The sequence below is a fragment of the Syngnathus typhle genome, linkage group LG2 (assembly GCF_033458585.1).
Source record: "Syngnathus typhle isolate RoL2023-S1 ecotype Sweden linkage group LG2, RoL_Styp_1.0, whole genome shotgun sequence".
Taxonomy (NCBI): Eukaryota; Metazoa; Chordata; class Actinopteri; order Syngnathiformes; family Syngnathidae; genus Syngnathus; species Syngnathus typhle.
The window spans coordinates 11,686,622-11,707,535 of NC_083739.1; the positions used below are offsets into that span (position 1 = coordinate 11,686,622).

The 20,914-nt window shown below is 44.7% G+C and overlaps 2 protein-coding genes across 6 annotated transcripts; one reads left to right on the forward strand and one right to left on the reverse strand.

The window, feature by feature from the left end:
- On the forward strand, positions 1 to 4,089 carry stradb (STE20 related adaptor beta). 3 transcript variants are annotated; one of them, XM_061304476.1, is made up of 13 exons: positions 1 to 209; positions 403 to 526; positions 631 to 697; positions 809 to 889; positions 956 to 1,070; positions 1,251 to 1,372; positions 1,470 to 1,578; positions 1,658 to 1,781; positions 1,882 to 2,053; positions 2,124 to 2,228; positions 2,364 to 2,626; positions 2,701 to 2,743; positions 2,916 to 4,089. In XM_061304476.1, the coding sequence occupies exons 3-13, from the start codon at positions 686 to 688 to the stop codon at positions 3,078 to 3,080; spliced, it is 1,311 nt and encodes a 436-aa protein (XP_061160460.1). In that variant the 5' UTR covers positions 1 to 209; positions 403 to 526; positions 631 to 685; the 3' UTR covers positions 3,081 to 4,089. The 3 variants fall into 3 exon arrangements, with proteins under 3 accessions (XP_061160460.1, XP_061160451.1, XP_061160468.1); XM_061304467.1 differs by having other exon boundaries at positions 3 to 209; positions 442 to 526; XM_061304484.1 differs by having other exon boundaries at positions 5 to 209; positions 442 to 526; positions 971 to 1,070.
- Positions 4,090 to 4,221: 132 nt separating this feature from the next.
- hecw2b (HECT, C2 and WW domain containing E3 ubiquitin protein ligase 2b) lies at positions 4,222 to 20,617 on the reverse strand. 3 transcript variants are annotated; one of them, XM_061304386.1, is made up of 33 exons: positions 20,136 to 20,617; positions 19,806 to 19,901; positions 16,938 to 17,074; positions 15,591 to 16,372; positions 15,171 to 15,278; positions 14,869 to 14,963; positions 14,656 to 14,731; positions 14,401 to 14,570; positions 14,191 to 14,333; positions 14,006 to 14,106; positions 12,699 to 13,468; positions 12,042 to 12,165; positions 11,285 to 11,458; positions 10,575 to 10,667; positions 9,941 to 10,091; positions 9,748 to 9,851; positions 9,522 to 9,646; positions 8,899 to 9,084; positions 8,667 to 8,819; positions 8,471 to 8,576; positions 8,289 to 8,385; positions 8,123 to 8,206; positions 7,940 to 8,049; positions 7,620 to 7,740; positions 7,430 to 7,543; positions 6,943 to 7,095; positions 6,715 to 6,813; positions 6,507 to 6,636; positions 6,292 to 6,438; positions 6,089 to 6,203; positions 5,876 to 5,961; positions 5,690 to 5,802; positions 4,222 to 5,330 (listed from the first exon to the last, which is right to left on the reverse strand). In XM_061304386.1, the coding sequence occupies exons 4-33, from the start codon at positions 15,964 to 15,966 to the stop codon at positions 5,219 to 5,221; spliced, it is 4,536 nt and encodes a 1,511-aa protein (XP_061160370.1). In that variant the 5' UTR covers positions 15,967 to 16,372; positions 16,938 to 17,074; positions 19,806 to 19,901; positions 20,136 to 20,617; the 3' UTR covers positions 4,222 to 5,218. The 3 variants fall into 3 exon arrangements, with proteins under 3 accessions (XP_061160370.1, XP_061160363.1, XP_061160380.1); XM_061304379.1 differs by lacking the exon at positions 19,806 to 19,901; XM_061304396.1 differs by lacking the exons at positions 11,285 to 11,458; positions 19,806 to 19,901.
- Positions 20,618 to 20,914: the final 297 nt, after the last annotated feature.

Below are 20,914 nucleotides of genomic sequence, written 5' to 3' on the forward strand. Positions count from 1 at the left end.
TAAATTACAAGTACATAACATGATGTCATCACTACGCGACGGTCATCTGTGTTGAATTACAAGTATTGCGCAATATACCCCCATTTGTGCTGAAAATGTTGAGCGTATATAACTTGATCATGACATGATTGATGTCATTTGAAAGTGTGTTCGTAAAAACACACGTTCTACGCAGTGTTTGACGTAAATACGACTGCTGTGAGGACAAGGTAAGTTTTTTTTTTTTTTTTATATTGCTCTACGATACCTTACACGGTTTTAAAGCAGTAGGTGGGTTAGGAAAATATATTCATGATAGGGCATCCCAAGAACTGGATAGTTTCGTCCGATAAAAAAAAAAATCGTGCAACAAAGAAGTCAAAGTTCAGCGAGTGGTATTGTTATTTTTTTCTGTGTGTCAAGGGTTGTATTATCCCATGTGATCCCAAATTGATCCTTCAGGGCTACAGACTTCAATGTAGCAGTTTTACCGAGCTACAGAGTTGACCATCTTGGCGGGTTCCTCCAGGTCAGCTGATACATTCAGGTAAGCTGATCCCTTCAAGATACTCAAGTAGAGTGATAGCTGAGTGGCTGGATGTGTTCTGCCTGCTTAACTTAACAGTGTGTGTCTACAACTGTCTTCTGCAGCTCTGGGGTGGACAAATGCCAAAAGCTGTGATTTGAGTGTCACCTCAAAGACTCAATGTCTTTCTTGGTAAGACTTGAGATGGCTGCATCCATCTGGCCCAATCGCTGTCTCCTTGTTCACCCTCAACCGGTGCGGGATGTCTCACCTGTGTTTGCCTTCCTGTTCCTTGTTCACCAGGACTGCTCCTGCATCTCCCACACTCAGGTCCAGCCCATGGACATAGAGGAGTGCTATGAGGACACCAGTCAGCATCTCTTGGTCAGTAGCTCTGGACAGACGGAGACACTTGATGTACGTTAAGACTTGTTCACCTTTGAACTATAGTGGAATGATGTGCAGGGCTCAGGGAGCACCCCTCAAAATGTGACAGTGGGACGCAGCGAGGACATCTCAGCATTGTCGGCGGAGCCTGCCCATTACCAGTTCCTCGTTGAGCTGGGTGAGAGAAGTGGCGCTCGGTTCATAATGCGATCACGACTATGACAAGTTAGACAGAACTTGTTGATATACAATGTTAATTCTGCCAAGGCAAAAGTTAAAGTCACTTGACATAGCAGTGGATGTCGGAACGTGTTGAAATCACGTCAAAGTTGTGATGCGTTGGTCGTGTGTGTGACAGGGTGGGGCTTCAACAACCTGAGCCAGGTCCACATGGCGCGCCACACTCCAACCGGGCAACTGGTGGCCATCAAACAAACAAACCTGGATGAGTGCACAGAGGAAGAGCTGCTACTGCTCCTGGTGAGACCCAGTCCACGTTAGACTTTGGGTGATCGTTTTTTGATCCCAGTGGAAATTTGACGTTCTTAATGTTGGATTTACCCTTCATTCCCCGCAGAATGAGGTTTTCCTGTCCAGGCGGATCCGTCACCAAAACCTACTGACGTTCCGACTCGTCTTCAGTTCTTGCTGCCAACTGTGGGTTCTCACGCCGCTCATGGCCTACGGTCAGTCAGTCCTGATCCAAAAGCCCCCGGTTGAGGCATCTGTGCGTTGAACTTGTCTGTCCTGACTTGTGGCTCACAGGCTCCGCGCACTTTCTAATGAGAACATATTTCCCCGACGGAATGAGCGAGTCCTTAATAGCGTATCTTCTCTATGGTGTGTTGCAAGCCTTGGAGTATCTGCATCGCATGGGCTACGTCCACAGGTACTTTTCGATGAAAGGTTAAGTTAGCGTAATCTAGCCAGTAAAACCACATGAAAGGAAAATCAAAAGTTGACATGCTGCTCTTCATTGTTAACATCAGGGGTGTGAAGGCCAGTCACATCCTGTTGTCAGAAGAAGGCCGCGTCTACCTGTCGGGACTGCACGGCGTTTACAGCATGATGCGTGAAGGGAAGAGGATGAGGGTGGTGTTCGACATGCCCCACCACAGTCCCGCCCTGCTGCCTTGGCTAAGCCCCGAACTGCTGCAACAGGTCAGTTCTCGCCGTATCGCATGACGGGTGCGCACTCTTGTTTATTCCCCGTTGCCGTTTCCCTCGGTAGGATCTCCGAGGTTATGGAGTCAAGTCTGATATCTACAGTTTGGGAATTGCCGCCTGCGAGTTGGTGAGCGGTAGGGTGCCTTTCCAGGACATGCCACCAACTCAGGTAAACAGCAATGACAAAAGTATTTAAAAAGTCCTTGAAAATTCTAAATTTGACAGAACAACACAACAGGGTCCCTAATCCTAAAAGCGTGAAAAGAGCAGTCTAGTCTAATGCTCGGCAATGTGTGGCCTTTAGACTCTGCTCCTGAAGCTACGCGGTTTGCACCGCTGCCTGCCCAACACCCCTCTCTTACCACTTGGCGAGCTGGGCGGGTTGAAGGCGTCTCGGTCCGGGGTGGACTCCGGCATGGGAGAGAGCGCAGCCACCGGAAGCGCCACTCACAGCACTGGTGCCCCTCCGCCCGCCACGGAAGGACCTCGAAGTCCCGGACCGAAAAATCACTCTGCCACTTTGCACAATTTGGTGCAACTGTGCCTGCAGCAGCACCCTGAGTGCAGGTCTTTCCCATCGATCGAAAATCAATGGGGAGTCCGTCACCTTGCCTTAATATATTATTTTGTGCCCGTTTCAGACCATCAGCTTCTGCCCTCATGGCCCACACCTTCTTCAAACAGGTGGGTTTCTTTTCTCCTCAATATGGTGATGTCATAGCCAATTCATTTTTTTTTTTGGTAACAAACACAATCAACACATGAATCTGTATTGCAGTAAACGGCATCAAATGTCTTTGCGTAAATGTTTTGGTCTCCGCTTGGGGAAAGCTCAGAACATGTTGTGTTTGTACAGGTGAAGAAGCACACCAGAGACTCGTTCCTCAGCCTTGTGTACCCAGCCGTGCCACTCACAAGCTCCCAAGTGGCGATCTTATCCTGCTGTCCTCCCACCCCATCCTGCCACGCTCAAACTGCAAGCACGGGCGCCTGTGCTGAGGCCACCTGGGATTTCTCATAAACGAACTTGTGTAGTTTGAAAAGAAACACTCATCTGCTGTGTTAAAAGAACCAAAAAGATACTGTTTGTTACATCCTCCATACTGTATCTAAGAAATAGTTATTTTGTTGTGAAAGCAGTGAGATGCTGTTGATGTCACTGAAACACTGCACTCCTGTTCAAATGTCTTTTTTTCTTTTCTTCCTTACTTGAGTTGTAGAGGTTACAGGTCTGATATAATGGTGGAAAACATTGCCTTATCGTGGTCTTAGTTATTTTTTATATTACAAAAAGCAAGTATTTGAACATGGATCTGTAGACTTTTTATATCCATAATGAAAGCTCTCTTCTGCCGGATAAAACTTCAAAAGCGAATTGAGCAAATGAAAGGGAATCAACCATCCTATTTAATACCCGGTCGGCTCGACGGTTCCTCCCTATTACCCTCCATGTTTTATCTTTTAGAATCACTCAGCGATCACAGGAAATTCAAAATTGTTTAAGTGATTAAAAGATGGAGGTGTCCTACCTCATTTGAGTAATTTCAACAAAAGGCGCCGTGTACAAAAGTGGAGAAAAAGCCGCATCCCGCTCAATAGAAGTGACCTCTATGTTGTGTGTAATATTTATGACAAGCACCATTTTCTGCCCTGAGCAGCAGCCAAAGAAGAAGTGTGGCAGTGAGTGAGCAACGACGCTCGACTGACTTCACACGGAGACCTCTGTGTAACTGTGACTAAGTGCACTGTGATGTTAACTATATAGCAAAGATAAGTTAGCCAATTAGACGTATTAAACCAATATGCAAGTAGGTTTGGTTTTTGTACGTTGTGTCTTAGCTATTTACTGTTTGATGTCAAATATGGAAGGAAGAAGTGGAACTGTGGTAGATGAGAAGCATTGCGTTCGATGCAAGTGTAAATACAAATCTACAGTAAATAACTCAAAAATCAAAGCGTGTTTTTCATTCCAAGGACTGTTGGACCACTGAAAATATTCTCATTTTAAAAAACTGGACAGAAAGTGACAAGTCTGTGATGTGCTTTTGTTTCATCCTCAGATTTACACAATTTATCCATCCTTTGAGATTGGTGGTATCATTATTTTCGCTAAAGACTCTATTGTAATCATATTATACAAAATGTTTCTGGTAGGCAAAATGAACAATTCCAAAACATTTTACTTAAGGAAGTTGGCATCCTTGACAACAAAGTATTTTGCATAGACAAAGATGGAATTTTATTTTAGGACAGTGCTGCCAACATTCATATGCAAAATTGAGGTCCGGTGTCTACATAGACAGAGTTGGTTCCGGTTGTGCCCAAAACTTTGGTTAGTTCTTATCAAAAGGACAGGCAGTGTCTTCTGTGAGAAAACAATAACGATGCTTCAAACAACTCTGACCGTGTTCAATCAAATCTTTTGATGGAAAAAAACACAAGTGGGGAAACACTGGCAAGATTCTCTTACGGTAGAAAGACGAGTTATGAATCGTGAAATGCATCCTGACCTCTGCATACATAACCACTGTGACTTCTTGGCTGGATTAAAAAGAAAATTAAAAAGAAGAGTTATAATTTAAAAGTGTGATTTAAGAAAATCCAACGTGATGGTGGGCCATCGCGGTGCCCGAATACTGATAGCAACAAATTATAACAATGTACTTCTTCAATCCTCCTCGATGGACTGAAAAACATCTGACTATTCAAACGTGTGCAAGATTGTAACGCCCATAATTAAATAACGTCGGGATTGAATGAAACCATATGATTCACAAAAGATACAAATATCTTACATGGTTAAAATCACCACATTCAAATAACACCATGTAGTGAGAGGCCATGAGTCTTTGTCAGCACGAGAGATCGCCATGACAACCATCACAAATAATAGATTCTTTAAAAGTACTGTGTCCGCTACTCACATTGAAGATGTCACCACGCCTTCCGCTCTGATAGGTCCGTTCACGCTTCCTGATTGTGGTCCGCAAGGCGCTGTGGTTCTTCATTCTGTTTGTTTCTACGTCATAGCCGTGACCCAAAACAAACGGTGAAGGCTGCCCTACTTCCAAAGCCGAATCATACGTTGATGCAAACTGCTTTGGAACATGGCCTCACGTGAAGGGTGGAAAATCTGGATTCTCTCTGTCAAAAGGGATCTCACTCCAGTCCAAAAGTGCTGGTTTCCTCCACGGCAGTCTGCATCTTCTCGTAGAGCATAGAGAAGGATGGATAGGGAGGCAGGTCCAGGCGGTTGAAACACGTGTGAGCTCTGTATGAAACAGACACGAGTGAGACTCAGACCATACACGCCTTGAAATTTGTACGATTTGGAGTTCAACCAAGATAATAAATCGTCCTGTTGCCGATATGCAAGTTAGTTGAGATTTAAGATTTTTTTAAGATGCATGCACAAAATATGGTTTTCATGTAGCTACATCATTTTAATCCTAAATTTCATTTTGCTTAAAATAGGGTTTCCAACTAGGGTTAGGGTTCGCAAGTAAGGTTTTAAACTAAAGTTAGGTTCAAACAGAGCGGGATTCCATCCGCCGACGCTCCGGTTTCTGAACGACCAGCTCTACTGCCTAAGCCATTTGTGATGACACAAATATTCCTACTCATTCATACCTGGGCAGAGACGTGGCTTTGCCCCACTTTTCCACGCAGAAACGTCGAGGTCCATTGCTTCCTCGCAGAGATGCAAAACCCTCGTAGGGAATACTTGACGTCCCAGTCACAAACTTCACAGAATAGAAACACAAGCAGAGGTGTGATTTAGTCCAAGTCACCCTTCATAGTGCAATTCAGTTTTACCTGCAAGAGCCGAAGTCTTTGCTCATTGTTGAATCTCTCCACTGCGGCCCAGAACCAACGGATAACTATATGGTTGTCATGGTAACCTACATGCCATCAAGAATAGATGTTAAAAGCACAAGGATGCAATATTATCTTTTACTATATTTGCGCTCTTGTTTGAACTATTATAGTCTGTTCTTGTTGAAGTGAGTTGAGGAATTTCTTTCTTACCTCCTCTATACTCGGTGTTGTTCCTCCAATCCGACAAATCAATCTCTGCCGTGCCCGCCATCACCAGCTCCAGCTCCCTGGCATCAAACACCGACACAGACCTTGCGTCCACCACCTGCTCACACGCAAGAATGCAAACCAGGACTTCTATGTAATTGCCGGCGAGTCCATGACGATGTCGTTCAAAAGAGCTTGGCTCATACCTCGTAAAAGCCTCTGACCAAGCTTTCCGTCTGCTGTACGACACCACGCTCGATTCGCCACTTTACCATCCTTTCGATGTACTCCTTCTTGTTCTTTTCTGTCACTGGGATGTTGGCTCCACCAGCCTTCAGCTCCCGCTCAGTTATCTGAAGTTACACAAGACACGTCACGGGAGCCATCCTTTTAAAGGAAATGGCCCTTTTCTGGCTCTGACCTGCCCAAACACTTCTTCATTGACAGTGAAGGTGAGGTCCAGCATGTCCTCAATGTCGTTGTCTTTCATCCACTGAAGTGACTGGTGAAATTCCTCATCCAGGTACTCCAGGTCGCTCAGCTCGCACGGGCTAAACACAACAAAAATATTAGACGTTGCTGCCGGAATATTTAGTTGCAGGTTTGTGTGTTTCCCCCTCATGCCGTACATGCGCAATAATCCTTTGTAGAAGGGTCGGGTGAAGAAGGCATCCAGAAGGTATTGGTGGATCAGTGCCAAACCCAGGATGCGGCCGCTGAAGCGAAACCTTCATGTGCACAAACACAGCAAAGATTCAATTTGAACGTATTGCACATAAAATTTCAATAGAAAATTCATCGAAATAAAAGTTTTATGAGAGAAACTAAGATTAACCGCAAATGCACCACTCACTCACCATTCATGGTGATTGTCCACAAAGGCCGACATGGGGCTGATCTGGACTGTGTATGTGTCGTTGGCCGAATATTCAAAGAGACCGTAGTAAGGGTTGAACAATTCTCTCGAGACCAGGAAGAAGAATTCTCGGGAAGGTCCACTATAGTCCAATCTGCGAAAATCACACTTTGTTATGTATGTTTTCTTTCGCCCACACACACACACACACACACACACAATTCATGTATCATTTGCGCTTTGGAATTTCCTCCAAAAATGTAACCGTGAATCACTAATTTGTTTTTACATCTGACACCAAACAATACCTTTTGAGGTTGTTCTTCAAACACTTTGTTTGCACAAAAAGACAAACTCAAAAATGAAATATTGGCTTTTTTTCTTATCTTGCATTAGTCTGCAAAAGGAGTTTCTGCCAATTTAAAATGGAAAGAATGAATGATACACATGGCAAGCTTGTTGTTGGTGTCAGGCCATGCTATACTCACCCCTCCTCGCCCACAAAACTGACGTAGAGCTTGCTGCGCTGCAGATCTTTGCGGGAGTAGCATGTGATCTGATTGAAGGCATCTTCCAGTAGGTGGTCACGGCGGATGATCAACCTGCCACGTGCATACAAGTCTTGTCACTCGCTGGCGTGCACACTCGCTCGCTTTCTCGCTCACTGGCAGCACCTACTTGAGCTTCCCTGGTCCTTGGCCGTAGCCTTTGGTCTCCAACTTTCGATAGAAGTTTCGCAGTTTGGCCTCAAAGTCTCTCTTATAGGGTGCTGGAGCTCTGGCGTTTGCTCTTTGAGTACCTACAAGACGGAAAAGAGGCATTTTGGCATCTTTCTGTTGTCTAGGAATTGCGTTATTGATGGTGATATTTAATCGAGCCAGTCCTGGTTGGACCTGGTTAGTAGAGTTTGTCGATCAGTTCTCATATTTGTTTGCATGCACCATCAAGTTTGCATAATAAATACATTTCATTTAAGTTGTAAGTGTTGTGTGGGTTACCGGGTGAGTTTTGAGGGGAGGAGACGGGAGAGCCCCGAGGAGACTGGCAGTAGCTGGGGTGCAGTAAGGCATGAGGAGGAACATAGGACATGACTTCATCCTCAAACAAACTGTGGACGAGAGGAAAAAAAAACAAGAGTAAGCAGACAGACAGGGATTGCCTAAAAAAAAAAAAGGCTTCACCTTAGCAAAATGACGAGGTCGGCGTCTCCTGACAGCCGCGCCAATCCCGACGCTCCATCTGTGCGGATCAGCTGGACCTTCTCCCTGTTGTCATGGCAACGTTGTAATGCATTATGTGAACAAAGTATCATCTTCGACAAGATGGCCTACTACACAGTGGATTTACCTGAGCGAATGGTTCCGGTGGAAATCTGGCTGCCTTTCTTGTAAAATCTCAAAGATGTTGGGTTGCCGTAGAAATGCCACAATCTTTTCGTTGTACGCTACAGGAGGACAAAGTTGAACAAGGCAAGTCAATACAAACCGATAAAGTGACAGATTTCTTTTAATGTGCCACTTTGTACTGACCCACTGGCATGACATCCGGTGCCTGGGCCCTGCAGGCCGACGACGTAAAGGTGCTCGACGGCCTCGGCAAGATGGGCGGTCCGGCATGACGGCACTCTTCGCCCACCTGCAGAGTTGGATCCTTTCAACTTGATTTTCACCCTTAGAAAGAAAACATTGGTCCTGGAAAAACCGACCACTGTTCTACAGAACTTACCAGGCGACGCGGGCTGACTTCACCGGCGCTATGGCTGCGTTGGCGGGTCAGGTGTTGGCGGTGAGTCAAAAGGCTCGGCGGTCGACAGCTCTGCAGGGGCAGCCGAGGGTCGATGAAGGTGGTCGCGCGGCTATTGTGATCCACAAAGAAAGGCTGCGCAACAACACACTCACTCTCATGTTTATAAAAACAATGCAAGCTGTGTGTGATAATGATGATGAAGAGGGCCCACCTTGCCGGTGTGGTCGTGCTTCATCTCCCAGCCTCGAGGCAATTCCAGCTGTTTGTTGGCAAACATGTTGAGAAAGGCCACCAGGTCCCTGTTGTGCTGGTAGCGCTCAAAGTGGTGCGTGTCCCGGCGAACCTTACTGATCATGTGTTTCAAGCACGTGTTGGTGGTAAACAAGCGATAGGCACTCTGGCAGAAAGGAAGCAGAGAAGCAGGATAAGTTCGACAAATTTGTCACTTGGGGTGTTTTTTTACGACTGTATTGCTTCTTTGTTTTGAGTATTTAATCTACCAGATTTGTTTGTGTGAATAGGTTCTATCGCATACAAAACTTCATTTTAGTCATTTTACTTTTACTAACCGAAACAGGACTTGAGTCAGTACTTCTATTTTTATCAGAGTCTCTTTTTTTTAACAATATCCATATCTCTAACTTAAGAGTGCGAGCACTTTAGCCACATCTGGGAGTGCGGGTTGAAACAAATGCGGCATCCCTATCATTAAATGTGTACGACTTAGTTGTTTGGGGTGCAAAACCCAAAACCTACAGCTCAGTTGAATTTCCCCTTTGAACGATGACAATGAGTACAATAAACTAAAATGAAAGAAAGTCCTTTTGCACATACAGGGTTAGAATGCAGCACAGTGAAGAAGTCGGGGCTGGTGAGGAACCTGGCACTGGGAGACTGGAGTAGCAGGTAGAGGCGGGATCTGGAGCTGGACTGGGCTGCATTGCTGTCTCGACGCAGCTCTGCAAAGGGTGAGCGCAGCACATGGTCCATATAAAAATCATTTGCATAAGATTGTGTATTGCATTGTAATGTTTTGATTGTATTGTAATTTGATCTTTACCTTGCGAGCCGGGGTGCAGATCGGTCTCGTCTGCCGGCTGCTCATTGGCCGGAGCCTCCTCTGCTCTACCATCATTGGTTATCGTCCTTCGGATGCTCTGATACCTGAAGGCGAGTGTGGTTATCACCGTGGTTACAAAGTCGCACAAGAAATGTTCTGCGTTGATGAGGTTCAGGTCTTCAGTGGTCTCAACCTGCGGTTCAGCTGCTCCATCTGTTGGATGGAACTGGATCTCTGAAGTGTCTGCTGGGCAGCCGGAGCAGTGGGACGTTGCCAGGTGGTGGTTCTGTTCACGTGGTCCACATAAAAAATCCTCCCGTGGCTGTCGATCCGTGCCTCCCAGTCTATTATGCAAACACATGCCCTATGGAGACTGAGCTGGAGCTGAATGGCAAAAGAACTTCAAATGTTGCGTAATCCCAACATCACAATGTATGAATGAAAAATCAAACACACAGGTACATTTGAACAAAACAAAACCTAGATACTGAAAAATGATGATCTCATATGAATGGAAACCGGTGGATGTATACACAGATTCACCGAGAGGAAGCAATTCAATTGTTCTTAATATGCCTGCATTTACTTTGCAAGCAACTGTGGCTGTTTTTGGCGTGCTTTAAAATAGAACTGAGTTGAGTTTTTAGCCCTATTACACATTCCTATCTCCAGTATTTTCATCATTTTCTATGGGAGTAGGGGGTGTTCCCGAATCCAAACAAGTTGGAGGTCAAGCAACATCCTGGAACCAACTGTGATTGACCTTGGAGGTTCCACTGTATATTTTTTCAAGCTAACAAATACGGAAAACACTGAAGAGCACTCACTCGGCGGGAGGGCCTCATCTACTCTCTGGTAGCGACTGATGTCATGGCGGACAGACGGCAGCGTAGGAGCAGAATGATGGCCATTGAGCTGAGCTGTGGAAGCACACAAGCATGCATACGTACACACAAACACAATAATTGGGCAGTTAGTAACGGTGCTCCAACCATTAAATACCTTACATCATTCCTCCAGTGATATAATGACCCACAGTTTGACCATTTCACGCTTAAAAATAAAATAAAAATCTGATTCTCAAAGGTTCAGTGGCACGAGAGTAAAACTGAATTAAAAGTTCATTCTATGTCACGACAGCTTTTTAGAATACAGTTTTATCCAATCTTTTTGTCAAGTACAGTTAAGTCCATTATATGTGCATAGCACCAAACATTCCTTTTTTTTTTTTTACTTGATGTGAAATAAATTTCTATTGAATCATTATTTGAGTGCAGTTTTTTCTTTTCCTCTATTTATGCACAGTATTAATGTTAAACTACATATTGGCTTACAATCCTACTGAACTTTGCCTCGTGTTTTTGTTGCCTCTTGGACCTTCGTTCGTCACTGCTGAATTTAATGTTGGACATTATGAAGGCGCTTGGAGAGCCAAGTATATTTTAAGGTTTGTTGAAAAACTGGAAAAGCTTTCGATCACTGATTCCCTTTTCTTTCACGCAATCATTTTCGGTCTTTGTTTTCGAAGTCATCTCACCGGATTCTCTCTCTGATAAAGTGGTGCCGAGTCCCTCTCTGGGCCTGCATGCCACCTGGTTGTGGCTCGCAACTTCAGTGGCCCGCACAGAGCGTCTCTTCCACACCTCCCCCCGCTCATCCGCCTCCTCTTCCTCATCCGCCTCCTCTCCCTGCACTTCTGGGCCGACAGCCCCTACAGTAGACAAAGTGAGATTGACAAATTGTCTTCATTATGTTTCTCGGAGTTATAGCGCAGTCCAGTTGGGCCGCTTCTGGATCCAACCTAAAGCCTAACTTTTAAATCAATACATTTGTATTTCATTTTTAAGGACTATTTGTTTTTGAAACTTCATAATGTCACTTTGACTTTTGATTCAATCATTTATTTTTCAGCATAGCGGTAATGTTATAATGGCTTGAAATAACATCAAATATGAGTTTGATGAACACTTGGCCTATGATGCTTCTGCTATTCGTCATGATGGTCACACTTGAAGTGCTATTAAGTACTTTTTGAGGAGGTACTTGCATTGAAACATTGATCTACTGGAAGATAATTTGACTTCTTTACGTCACCGGCACATTCATGAGTATAATATTTGCACAAAATAATGTGAGACCAAAATGGAAGGGAATTTCTCACAGCACACCCTGTCATAGCACCTGACTTACTCTGCGCCACCTCAAGAAGAACACAAATCGGAGAGGAACTAAAGTCAGCATGATTAAGGTGAGTCTCAGTGATCAATCACTGGTTTGCTGGAGCTCCCGCCCACCTGCTTCAGAGGTTCCAAAGTCGCTGCCGGTTGTCATAGCAGTAGTTGCCAAGCTGTTGCTGCTTGATAGCTCCGCTGCTTCCTCCTCTGCCCTAGGAGCCACTTCCGTCCTCATCTCCACCTCCTGGGACAAAAGCAAATAGAGAATATCAAGCAGTGATATTTCATTGATGCATTCATTGCAGAAGTCCAACTCTGAATACTGGCTTGTTCTATCTTCCAAAAATGATATGATATACATTTTTCCCTAATTAGATCCCAGCCTAGTGCAACCATGCCAATCTAATCTACCCATGGCATTCAGGATCAGTTGAGTCGGACGATGGTGGTGACTTTATAAACAATCAGCTTTCGAATTTGTCTCGGTGAGTGAACTCGCTGGTCCAAAATAATGTCAACATTTTTCTGTCCTCTGACTGCTTTGTCAGAGCAAGCCAAGTTCGGCTAACATAACACATCTGTAGTGGTCTGGAAACTCTAATTCATTTCATAATCAACTTCTCTGGTAATTATGCTGTGCACCAGAACCAACAACAAAACACATCCGTAGCGGTCTGCAAACTCTTAATTCATTTCGTAATCAACTTCTCTAGTAATTATGGTGTGCACCAGAAGCAACGAATTGATCAAAATCCGATTCAATGTACTGCATCGTACCGGAATGGGTGAAAGTGGGCCGTAGCTATATGAAGAAGCGCAGGGTGCCTCTAAGTTGGTGTCCAGCCTTGAACTTCGCTCGCCGCATGTGCAATCGCTGGCAGACTCTAGTTGCGAAGCTTCAGGAAAACTACTGGCTTCCATTCCTTCACTAACGTGTGCCGAAGCGCCAGTATCTTCTGCATGGACGATCATCGACGTTCCCTCCTTCATTTGTAGCTGTGCTGCATTACCCGGCCCATCGGCCTGAGCCGACTCAGCGACAGGAGAGCCTGCTTGTGATCCGGTGTGCTCACATTTGGAGCCCTCGCTCCCTCCGGAAATATCCGCATTTGTAGTCCTTTGCAATCCTGACTCCTGCTGGTTACTGCACTGCCCCGCGCTCTCCTCGTCCTCATCAGAGTCTATGTGGAGCATGGCGTTGAGGCGCGTGTCTGTCGGAAAGCTGGAGCGGAGTCTGGGCGACGGCCCTGCGGGAACTCTCTCCACGGCGCTACCGGAGGCCTCAATGGCGTCCAAGTAGTCATTGAGGGAAACTTGCCTGTGGGTGTGGCCGCCCGCAGCCGCTAGAATTGTGTTTTCTTGCCATGCGCTGCTGTTGCCATAGTAACAAGCACCGTTAGCTAACAGGGAGCTTTCGTCCGAGCCCGTAAGGGACGCGCCGCCGCATGCCAGGCGAGAAGACGTGGAGTGGTGCGGAAGGTCTTCATCATCAGAGGGACTCCCAGGGTCGCTGTTGACTGTGCTGCCCAAGATGGTTCCCGTTGCATCTGGAGAGGAATACAGACCAAAATTTGAGGATACAATAGAAGTATATGCCACATATTATACGGCACATATCAAAGGAAATCACAAATTATTCTATCCACATTTTTTTCAGCAGAGCCTATCAGTAACTATTCACTCATTTTAATTAATTCATTCTTGTCAAGCCACTGCTCCCCCAACCTTTATTGGACCATTGCAAGAGGAGTCAAAATTAATCAATTCATCGGCAACTAATCGATAACAAAATGAATCAACAATTTTTTCACGTCTGGGTTCGGTCAAGGTCACAAACAGTTTCAGTCGTTTTTATTCGTCTGCAATAAAAATTCAGCATGTCCCTTTGCGAAAAGAAAAGCACAGGTGAACTTTTGGTTACCATTTGCCGAATATTTGCGACATCGAACAAACCTTGACAATGATTGACTTTAATCAGAAGAGGTCTCCATGTAAACCGGGCTCCTCTTAACATTTACTCGAGAAATCTTGTATGCTGGATTTGTCAACGAGAACGACAGACACGGTGTGAAATCAGCACATACCTTCATGTCCAGTGGAGGTGATGTTCACCCGGAAGTGCAGCCGCCCGCTAACATGATCTGTCGGAAGGCGGCGACATAAGCTGTAGCTGACTGGGTGTTGGCTGCACACACAAAAAGAGCAGGAGTTCAAAAAAAACAAACAAACAGCAAAGACAGCGTTTGCACACAAAATCATATGAACTCACTCTGCCGTTGGCCCCTCCAGAAGTCGCTGCACGGGTATGATCAGCTGACCCAGAAAGCGCTTGATGATTGGCCGACTCTTGGCAAACTTATCTTTCACCTCGATCTCCATCACGTCATTCCCCAGGGCCACAAAAGTGTATTTCTACAGGGCAACAAGAAAAGACAATTAAAATTGTCCTGTGGGAACGACAATGCGTCTCGTTTCTAACCTCTCCGTGCCACACGGGGTTGGTGGTATTGGAGATAATGGAGGTACGCCTCTCCTGGCCGTGGTGGGTGAACTTGGGGAGGCCGGTTCTTTTCCCAGGCTGGATGGACATCTTCAGGTAAGGGTCCGGGTTGAAAAACATGCCTTTCTTCAGGCCCACTGCTCGGATGTCTGCAGTGGACAATGCGCACTTAGCTTGTTTTGCATTTGTATGTGTTCATAAAAGCTTTTTCTCTGCTGATGCGGGGCCTCTCACCTGAGAGAGTGAAGCTGACCAATTTACGACTGTGCTCTGCGCCTGATTGGCTCTCAGGAAGACCTTCAGTGCCCACCTGGGGATAAGGAAAGAACAAATGTCTCATCACAACACTGCTGCTTCAAGGGGAAAAAATACCTAATGAGTGATGAAGATTCCAAATGAAGAGTTTGGCTCATATCAAGACTGACTATTAAGGTAAAAGTGCTGTACCGTCACTCCAGGGTTTTTGACGGTGATGCAAGGTGTTGTTGCTCTTAGTGCTCCACTCACACCGTGGTAATATTTGAAGCAGATCTTAGTCTCACCTGCAGAGACACAACACAGTCATATACACGTATGGAGGGATTTGTGTCATTTATTTGCCACATACTGTAGATATATACGGTCATTGGTTTAACTTGATGGTTTGGTCATGCTTTACTATATCCGTCCGTCCAGTCATCCAAACTAGGAATTGCAGCACATGACCCAGACCCACTTCACGTCCTACTTTTACACTGTACTGTACTTACAGTCCATGAAGTAGGGCCCCGGCTCCAGTTTCCACACAATCTGGCCTCGCTGAGTACCATTCACGCCACGGTTCTTGGAGTCCCACACATTAGCAACGCAGGTCTCGTCTGGAGACACGCAAAAGCAATTGTCTCAATGGCAGTTGGTTGTCTCCAATGAGAAGACATTTACCTCAGCTTTAAATCATGTAATTTCACTATAAATGCCACAAGATGGCAGCAAATGACTTCTTTTGTTTAAGTGAAGCTCCTCACTTAAGTTCAGCACTAAGATGCTACCAAGTGGAGCCCAAAACTGCAAACAGGGGAGTTTGTCAGTGAAAACGTTTTCAAGTGGTGAGTGTGTGAATGCCAAACCGCATGACCACTTCAAAGTTGATGTTGCCTTCCTGCAGTTACTCATTCTCTGTATTTGCTCACCGATGTGGTATAGTCCAATCCAGTCCGTGGCGTCCACTTCCTCCTTGATGTCCCAAGAGATGACGAGATGGCCATGGCCAAGGACAAGCTGATACGTCGACGCCGTTAGTGAGGAGCGACTGTCTGAGGTCACCAGATCAGTGTCGCTATTGGCCCTCTGCAGCCCGACCCCTGCTGCTTCCGGCTGGTCACCTGATGTCAAGACCGACGGCGAGGGGCAAGAAGACCCGGACAGGCTGCGGATGTTTTCCGGCCCGATCGTGTACGGCCGGCCGTGAGGGTTACGGCGCCTCACCGCCATCAGGTGTTCCCGTGCGCTGCCATTGGTTCCCGGTGAGGATGGCGGGGGGGAGGAGGAAGCTGTGGCTGTTGCCATGGTTACCACAGCGTCACAAGCTGTGAGCGGAGGCTGCTGCTGAGTGTGAGGATTATGGCAGTGTTGAGGGTGTTGAGGAGGAAGCAGATGATTGGGGCAGAAGGTTGAGGTTGAACAGGTGAAGGGAAACAGAAGTCAATAAAACTAAAAAGGGCAAAACAAATGGAGACTATGGAAAATTAAGTGCTCTGTCCAAGGCACGATAAAACGTCTCGATATCCTTGCCACACATTTCTTCTTGTGTCTAGGAGGTATAAAGAGACAAGCCAGTACCAGTCTTAGTTGTTCATGTAGTTCTCCTAACTTCTAAAAGTCTCTGATACAACACAAGCAGATGACTAAGGGCCTTGCACATGATCCAATATTATAGCCGTTATTCACTTCAGGGAGGAGGGCGGCTGGAGACCTGTAGGGAAACAAGAGGTAGGATAAAAGAAGAAATGATAGTGAGTTGCCAGATTTCCTTTTCTTGAGTTCTGTTCAAATATATTTCTCCATCATGAACATTACATCAAGGTTCTTTCTTTAATTTTTTCATTACAGACATTAATTAATTAATTAATTAATTACCTACTTTAGACCTCCTGGACCTGGATTTCTCTGGTGGTATTAGTACTCAGTATGAATGAACTCTTGTCCTGGTACAATTTCCAAAGTTCCAAGTAATAAGAGGTGTCTAGCATTCATTAGTCGAACAACGCAAAGGATAGAGGGTACAACACACGAGACATCTACTTTTCAAGACCCTCACCCAAATCAATCTCTGCTCACTAAACACCCCAGTATTGCGGAGTCAATGTCAAGTAGGACTTTCATTAATTTCAAGACAATCACCTCACTTCATCGCCAAGCCTCCAAATTAGGCAAGACAACCGGTGCCAATATTCGAGTAAGAGCCAATTAGCAAGGGTTATGACCGATAAGGATTATAAGGTAACGCTAATCTGTGCTAGCATTACAGTTCTACTTACCTTTTGGCTTTGACATGGTATTGCTTTCGTGTCATCAGGATGGTGGACTCAGACCATCTCTTGAAATGGTGCATCTTTTTTCTTGGCTGTTTAGTTTCACACTTGATGGCTGGGCAGGTGCGCCTGAGACCCAACTCCTTGAAAACCAGAAATTACAAAGTCAGTTTTCTTTAAGCGAGACATATTGTATACCTTTTCTTACAATAAAACATGTTTTCAAGTCGTAATAACATCTCTGTAAAATGACTTGAAATGTCAATGACTAGTCCCTGCAAATTCTGATGTTTTTTCGAGATGTGTTGAGCTTAAGTGGTACATCTGTAGCACATCTGCCTTTCAGTTAAAGGGTTCAAATGTTAACTCTCGTCTCTACGTGGTGTGTGCGTGTTCTTCCTGCACCAGGATGAGATGTCTCCGGGTACTTCCTCCAACGTTCCAAAAACAGTCGTGTTAGGTTCAAGAGTCGAAATTGTTCATAGGTGTGAATGTCATTGTAAATAGTTGCTGGTCTATATGTGTCCTGTGATTGTCTGGTGAGTAGTCCAGCATGCAGTCCACCTCCCACACAAAGTGGATTGAGAAAAACTCCAGCTCAAGCCAATGAAGCGTAATTAGAAAATGGATTGCTAAAGCATAAATAATTTTTATTGACAGGGTGACGAGTCACCCTGAACTTTTTTTAACATAATTAGCACCATCCTTGCCTCTGAATATTTCATTAGAAAAAGGCTCATGGTATACATGACTTCCTTGATGTCTTCGGTGCATCATTAAAGCAAATAGCTTCGCTTGCGGGGCGAACGACATAGTGTGTCTGCGGTGCCTTTAAAACATGCAATGAGCGCAATTGTGGGCGCAGTCTAACCAAGTGAGTGGCACCAGCATCAAGTATGTGGGTTATTTATAAATGGTGAGACTTTGCAACTAAAAATAGACATAAGTGCAAAACCGAGCCAGGCATTTTTTGCAAAACAATATTCACTATGCAGTAAGCTTCTTCTTGTATGGCATCTGGGGGCACGCACACACACACACGTGTTTCCTATAAAACCGAAAACAAATGTTTTTGTGGTCTGGGGATGTTTTTATCCTTTGGATTCCAACAAGAAGAAAACAAGCTTAAAAACACTATGCATCTTCTAAGCGAGTTGCAGGCAAGGGATAGTCAACGGCTACATAAAGTACCACAACCTACGAGCATGAAAAAAGATGAAATCACAAATATGGAATGGGACACGAAGATATGGCAGCAATGTGACCTACTTATTCCAGTCTGACATACCACACAAACTCTCTTATACTTCACCAACACGATAAGGCTTTGGAAGAGGATTGGAGAAGGACAAAGCAGGGCAGTCAGAGGTGACTTGATGCCTTTCTGACCCATTGATCCAAACCAACGAGACATGACAGCACTGTGTGTACCCAGGCCTCTCTAACACATCTCAACTAAAGAGTAACGCCACTAAAAACACACCTTGGGCACAGAGCCATGCTTTTCTACTCTTCGTTACACAGTCGACAAAACATCGTCTGTCCTATTTTGGTCACATAGTGCTAATTAGACTCCAAAGTCAATGCTATGTCACAAAACATTGTATATTTGTAGCATAATAACATAAGGTACTAGTCTATAGCATTATGAAATTACATTCGCCAATATGTGTGCATTCACTGGATCCACACTGGATATTCAGTATCGGGATCGGCAGCATACAACCCTGATCTAAACAGCCATAATTTAAATATTGTTGGCTAAATTATTATGAGCATAATCCTGACTAAAACAACCAGATTTAGTGCATTTCATGTTGGGTGCTCATCCCTCATTTGCTAATAACTGGGCAAGACTAGCTAACAGAAGCAGAGCAAAGGGACTTAGTGCAGCTGAGAGGATTTAGAAGGGACACAGACGCCACGTTTGTCATCTCTTTTAGTAAAACTTCAAATCAACAAATCTAGTGTTGTTTTACCTTCAGCACAACTAGGTCACGCAACCAATGTAAGCAACAGTGGCGCCAGTTCTATTTTAACATTCTTAGCGCTGCTATTTTGTTGAAGGTGGATGGCGTTTTCTGGAACTATTTATTACAACTATGAATGAGAATCCCACTTGTACACATCAGTGATGAGCGAAGCTTTGGGCAGACTCGAGTGTGTGGGTGGTGTTATAAATGTAGTGAGGCTAAAAATTGCAATCTTGATTCCCATAAATTCTCTGGAAAGTCTTCAATCTGGGATATTTCCAATAAAACCCTGTCTGAACGTCAGATGAAATTTTACTGGAAATGTCCACTCTTTTGGGAAACTAATTTTAGTGATGATCAGTGAGTCACTAATTCCCAACCGGTGTCAGCAATGATCAGGTGCGTCACGGGAAAATCATCAAATGTCACTTTATTGGTCCGAAAATGACCTATTTATAACTAATGTTTTCTCTGTTCATCAGTCTATGCAAGCGATGTATGGTGATAGGTAGAATGTTTAAATGCTTTTGCACGACACGACATTATACATAATTAACCTACGTGTCAAGGTGGAGTGCCTTGGCTCAATAAAGGTTGAAAAACACCAGTCTGCAAGATGTAATGTTTTGCAGAAAAGGAAGCTATGCTACCGTAACTCTCATTTTTATCTATTCTAACAAATATTCGGACGCATTTAAAAGCAACAAGGAATGTCATTTACAAATTAAGCCACATTATAATGTTATGATACTACAGGAGCCATACCGTACTATATTTCAGCAATCACTGTAAATTATATATAAATACTCAATGCAATAAGAGGAAAACAAAATGTCATGTGCAGTGATAAGTGAGACACAATATGGCATACTACAGTCTTTCAGAACAATCAGGTTCTCACAAGAGATGATGAGGAGGAGGCTGTTGAGGAAGGAAATGTGAGCCGCCCAGTTGTTATTCAGGGATCAATGTGGTAGTAGAAGCACAATACTGCTAGCTATGTCGGAACATGGACAGAAATAAGATCAGGTCGGCCTTTATAAAAACAACAACACAGAACAAAGAAAAAAAAAAACTGTTGATGAATGTCACTCATTAGGCCTTTTGTGCTACTTTGAAGTGCAAGATCAGCCCAGAAGCTTTAAAAATGGGTTTACATCATAAATCAAGCATTTTAAGTAAACAATGAAATGTCAAAAACAAAAAGGAAGAAAAATAAACAATTGCTCACCTTAGTTGTGCTGATTTCAACGCGTGACAAAATACACCCCACAAAAGTCCCTCACTGATGCACGACGGAGCCTCGCTTTGCTCCGGTGCTCGGCGACTTGGCAGCAGCGTCCAAAGCGGCCAGCACTCGCGCGAGGTGCCGCCTCCCCCTCGAGACTGTGATAGTCTACTCGTTGCCAACACACAAAAACAGTAAAAACCACATCATGTTGGAAGTCTCACATCATGGCTGGTTGTCTCCCTCTCGTCGCGATGCAGCCAGCCAGGCTCATGTCTTATTTATTAGAGCGGAGCTGCCAACATCCGGCGCCCCGTTTCCGCTGCTCTTTCACGGCGTGATCAGTGCAAACAAGCCAGAGACGCAGCCATGTTATCCCCTATTTTGGGATGAAAAGTGCAGATGAACAACTTCGAATGTTTGCTGAGCCGAGTTCAGAGTGTGCAGGAGTCGAGTTCAACGTCAAAATAAGACCGCCCCCCTCCACCCCTCTGGTGGATCACGTGTCCAGACGCTGATTCAGGCCCCTTTAAGAGGCCGCATCGGGGGCTCACATCAAAATCTGTTATTGTTTGGGAAGGGGTTCATTTTAATTTAGGGGGTCATTTCAAAACCGAGGTCTAACAGTAATACCGACATTTTAGAAAGAAAAGCAATTAATAAAGCAAGAAATAATTTATTCCGTCCAGCTCAATTATCACTGGTACACTTTTAATAAGATATTCTGTTATATATTTTGTAGTGTTTACAGCAACCCTGTTATAGATACTCAGGAATCTGGC

Excerpts from the sequence above, each read along its gene's own strand:
- stradb (XM_061304476.1), top strand. Across the intron at positions 1,373-1,469 it reads AAGAGCTGCTACTGCTCCTG|AATGAGGTTTTCCTGTCCAG; the intron begins GTGAGACCCAGT and ends CATTCCCCGCAG. Across the intron at positions 2,229-2,363 it reads AGGACATGCCACCAACTCAG|ACTCTGCTCCTGAAGCTACG; the intron begins GTAAACAGCAAT and ends TGTGGCCTTTAG.
- hecw2b (XM_061304379.1), bottom strand. The coding sequence starts at position 15,966 with ATGGCAACAGCCACAGCTTCCTCCTCCCCCCCGCCATCCTCACCGGGA. Across the intron at positions 9,085-9,521 it reads CTGTGCTGCATTCTAACCCT|AGTGCCTATCGCTTGTTTAC; the intron begins GTATGTGCAAAA and ends CCTTTCTGCCAG. Across the intron at positions 5,803-5,875 it reads AAAGACTTCGGCTCTTGCAG|TTTGTGACTGGGACGTCAAG; the intron begins GTAAAACTGAAT and ends TATTCTGTGAAG.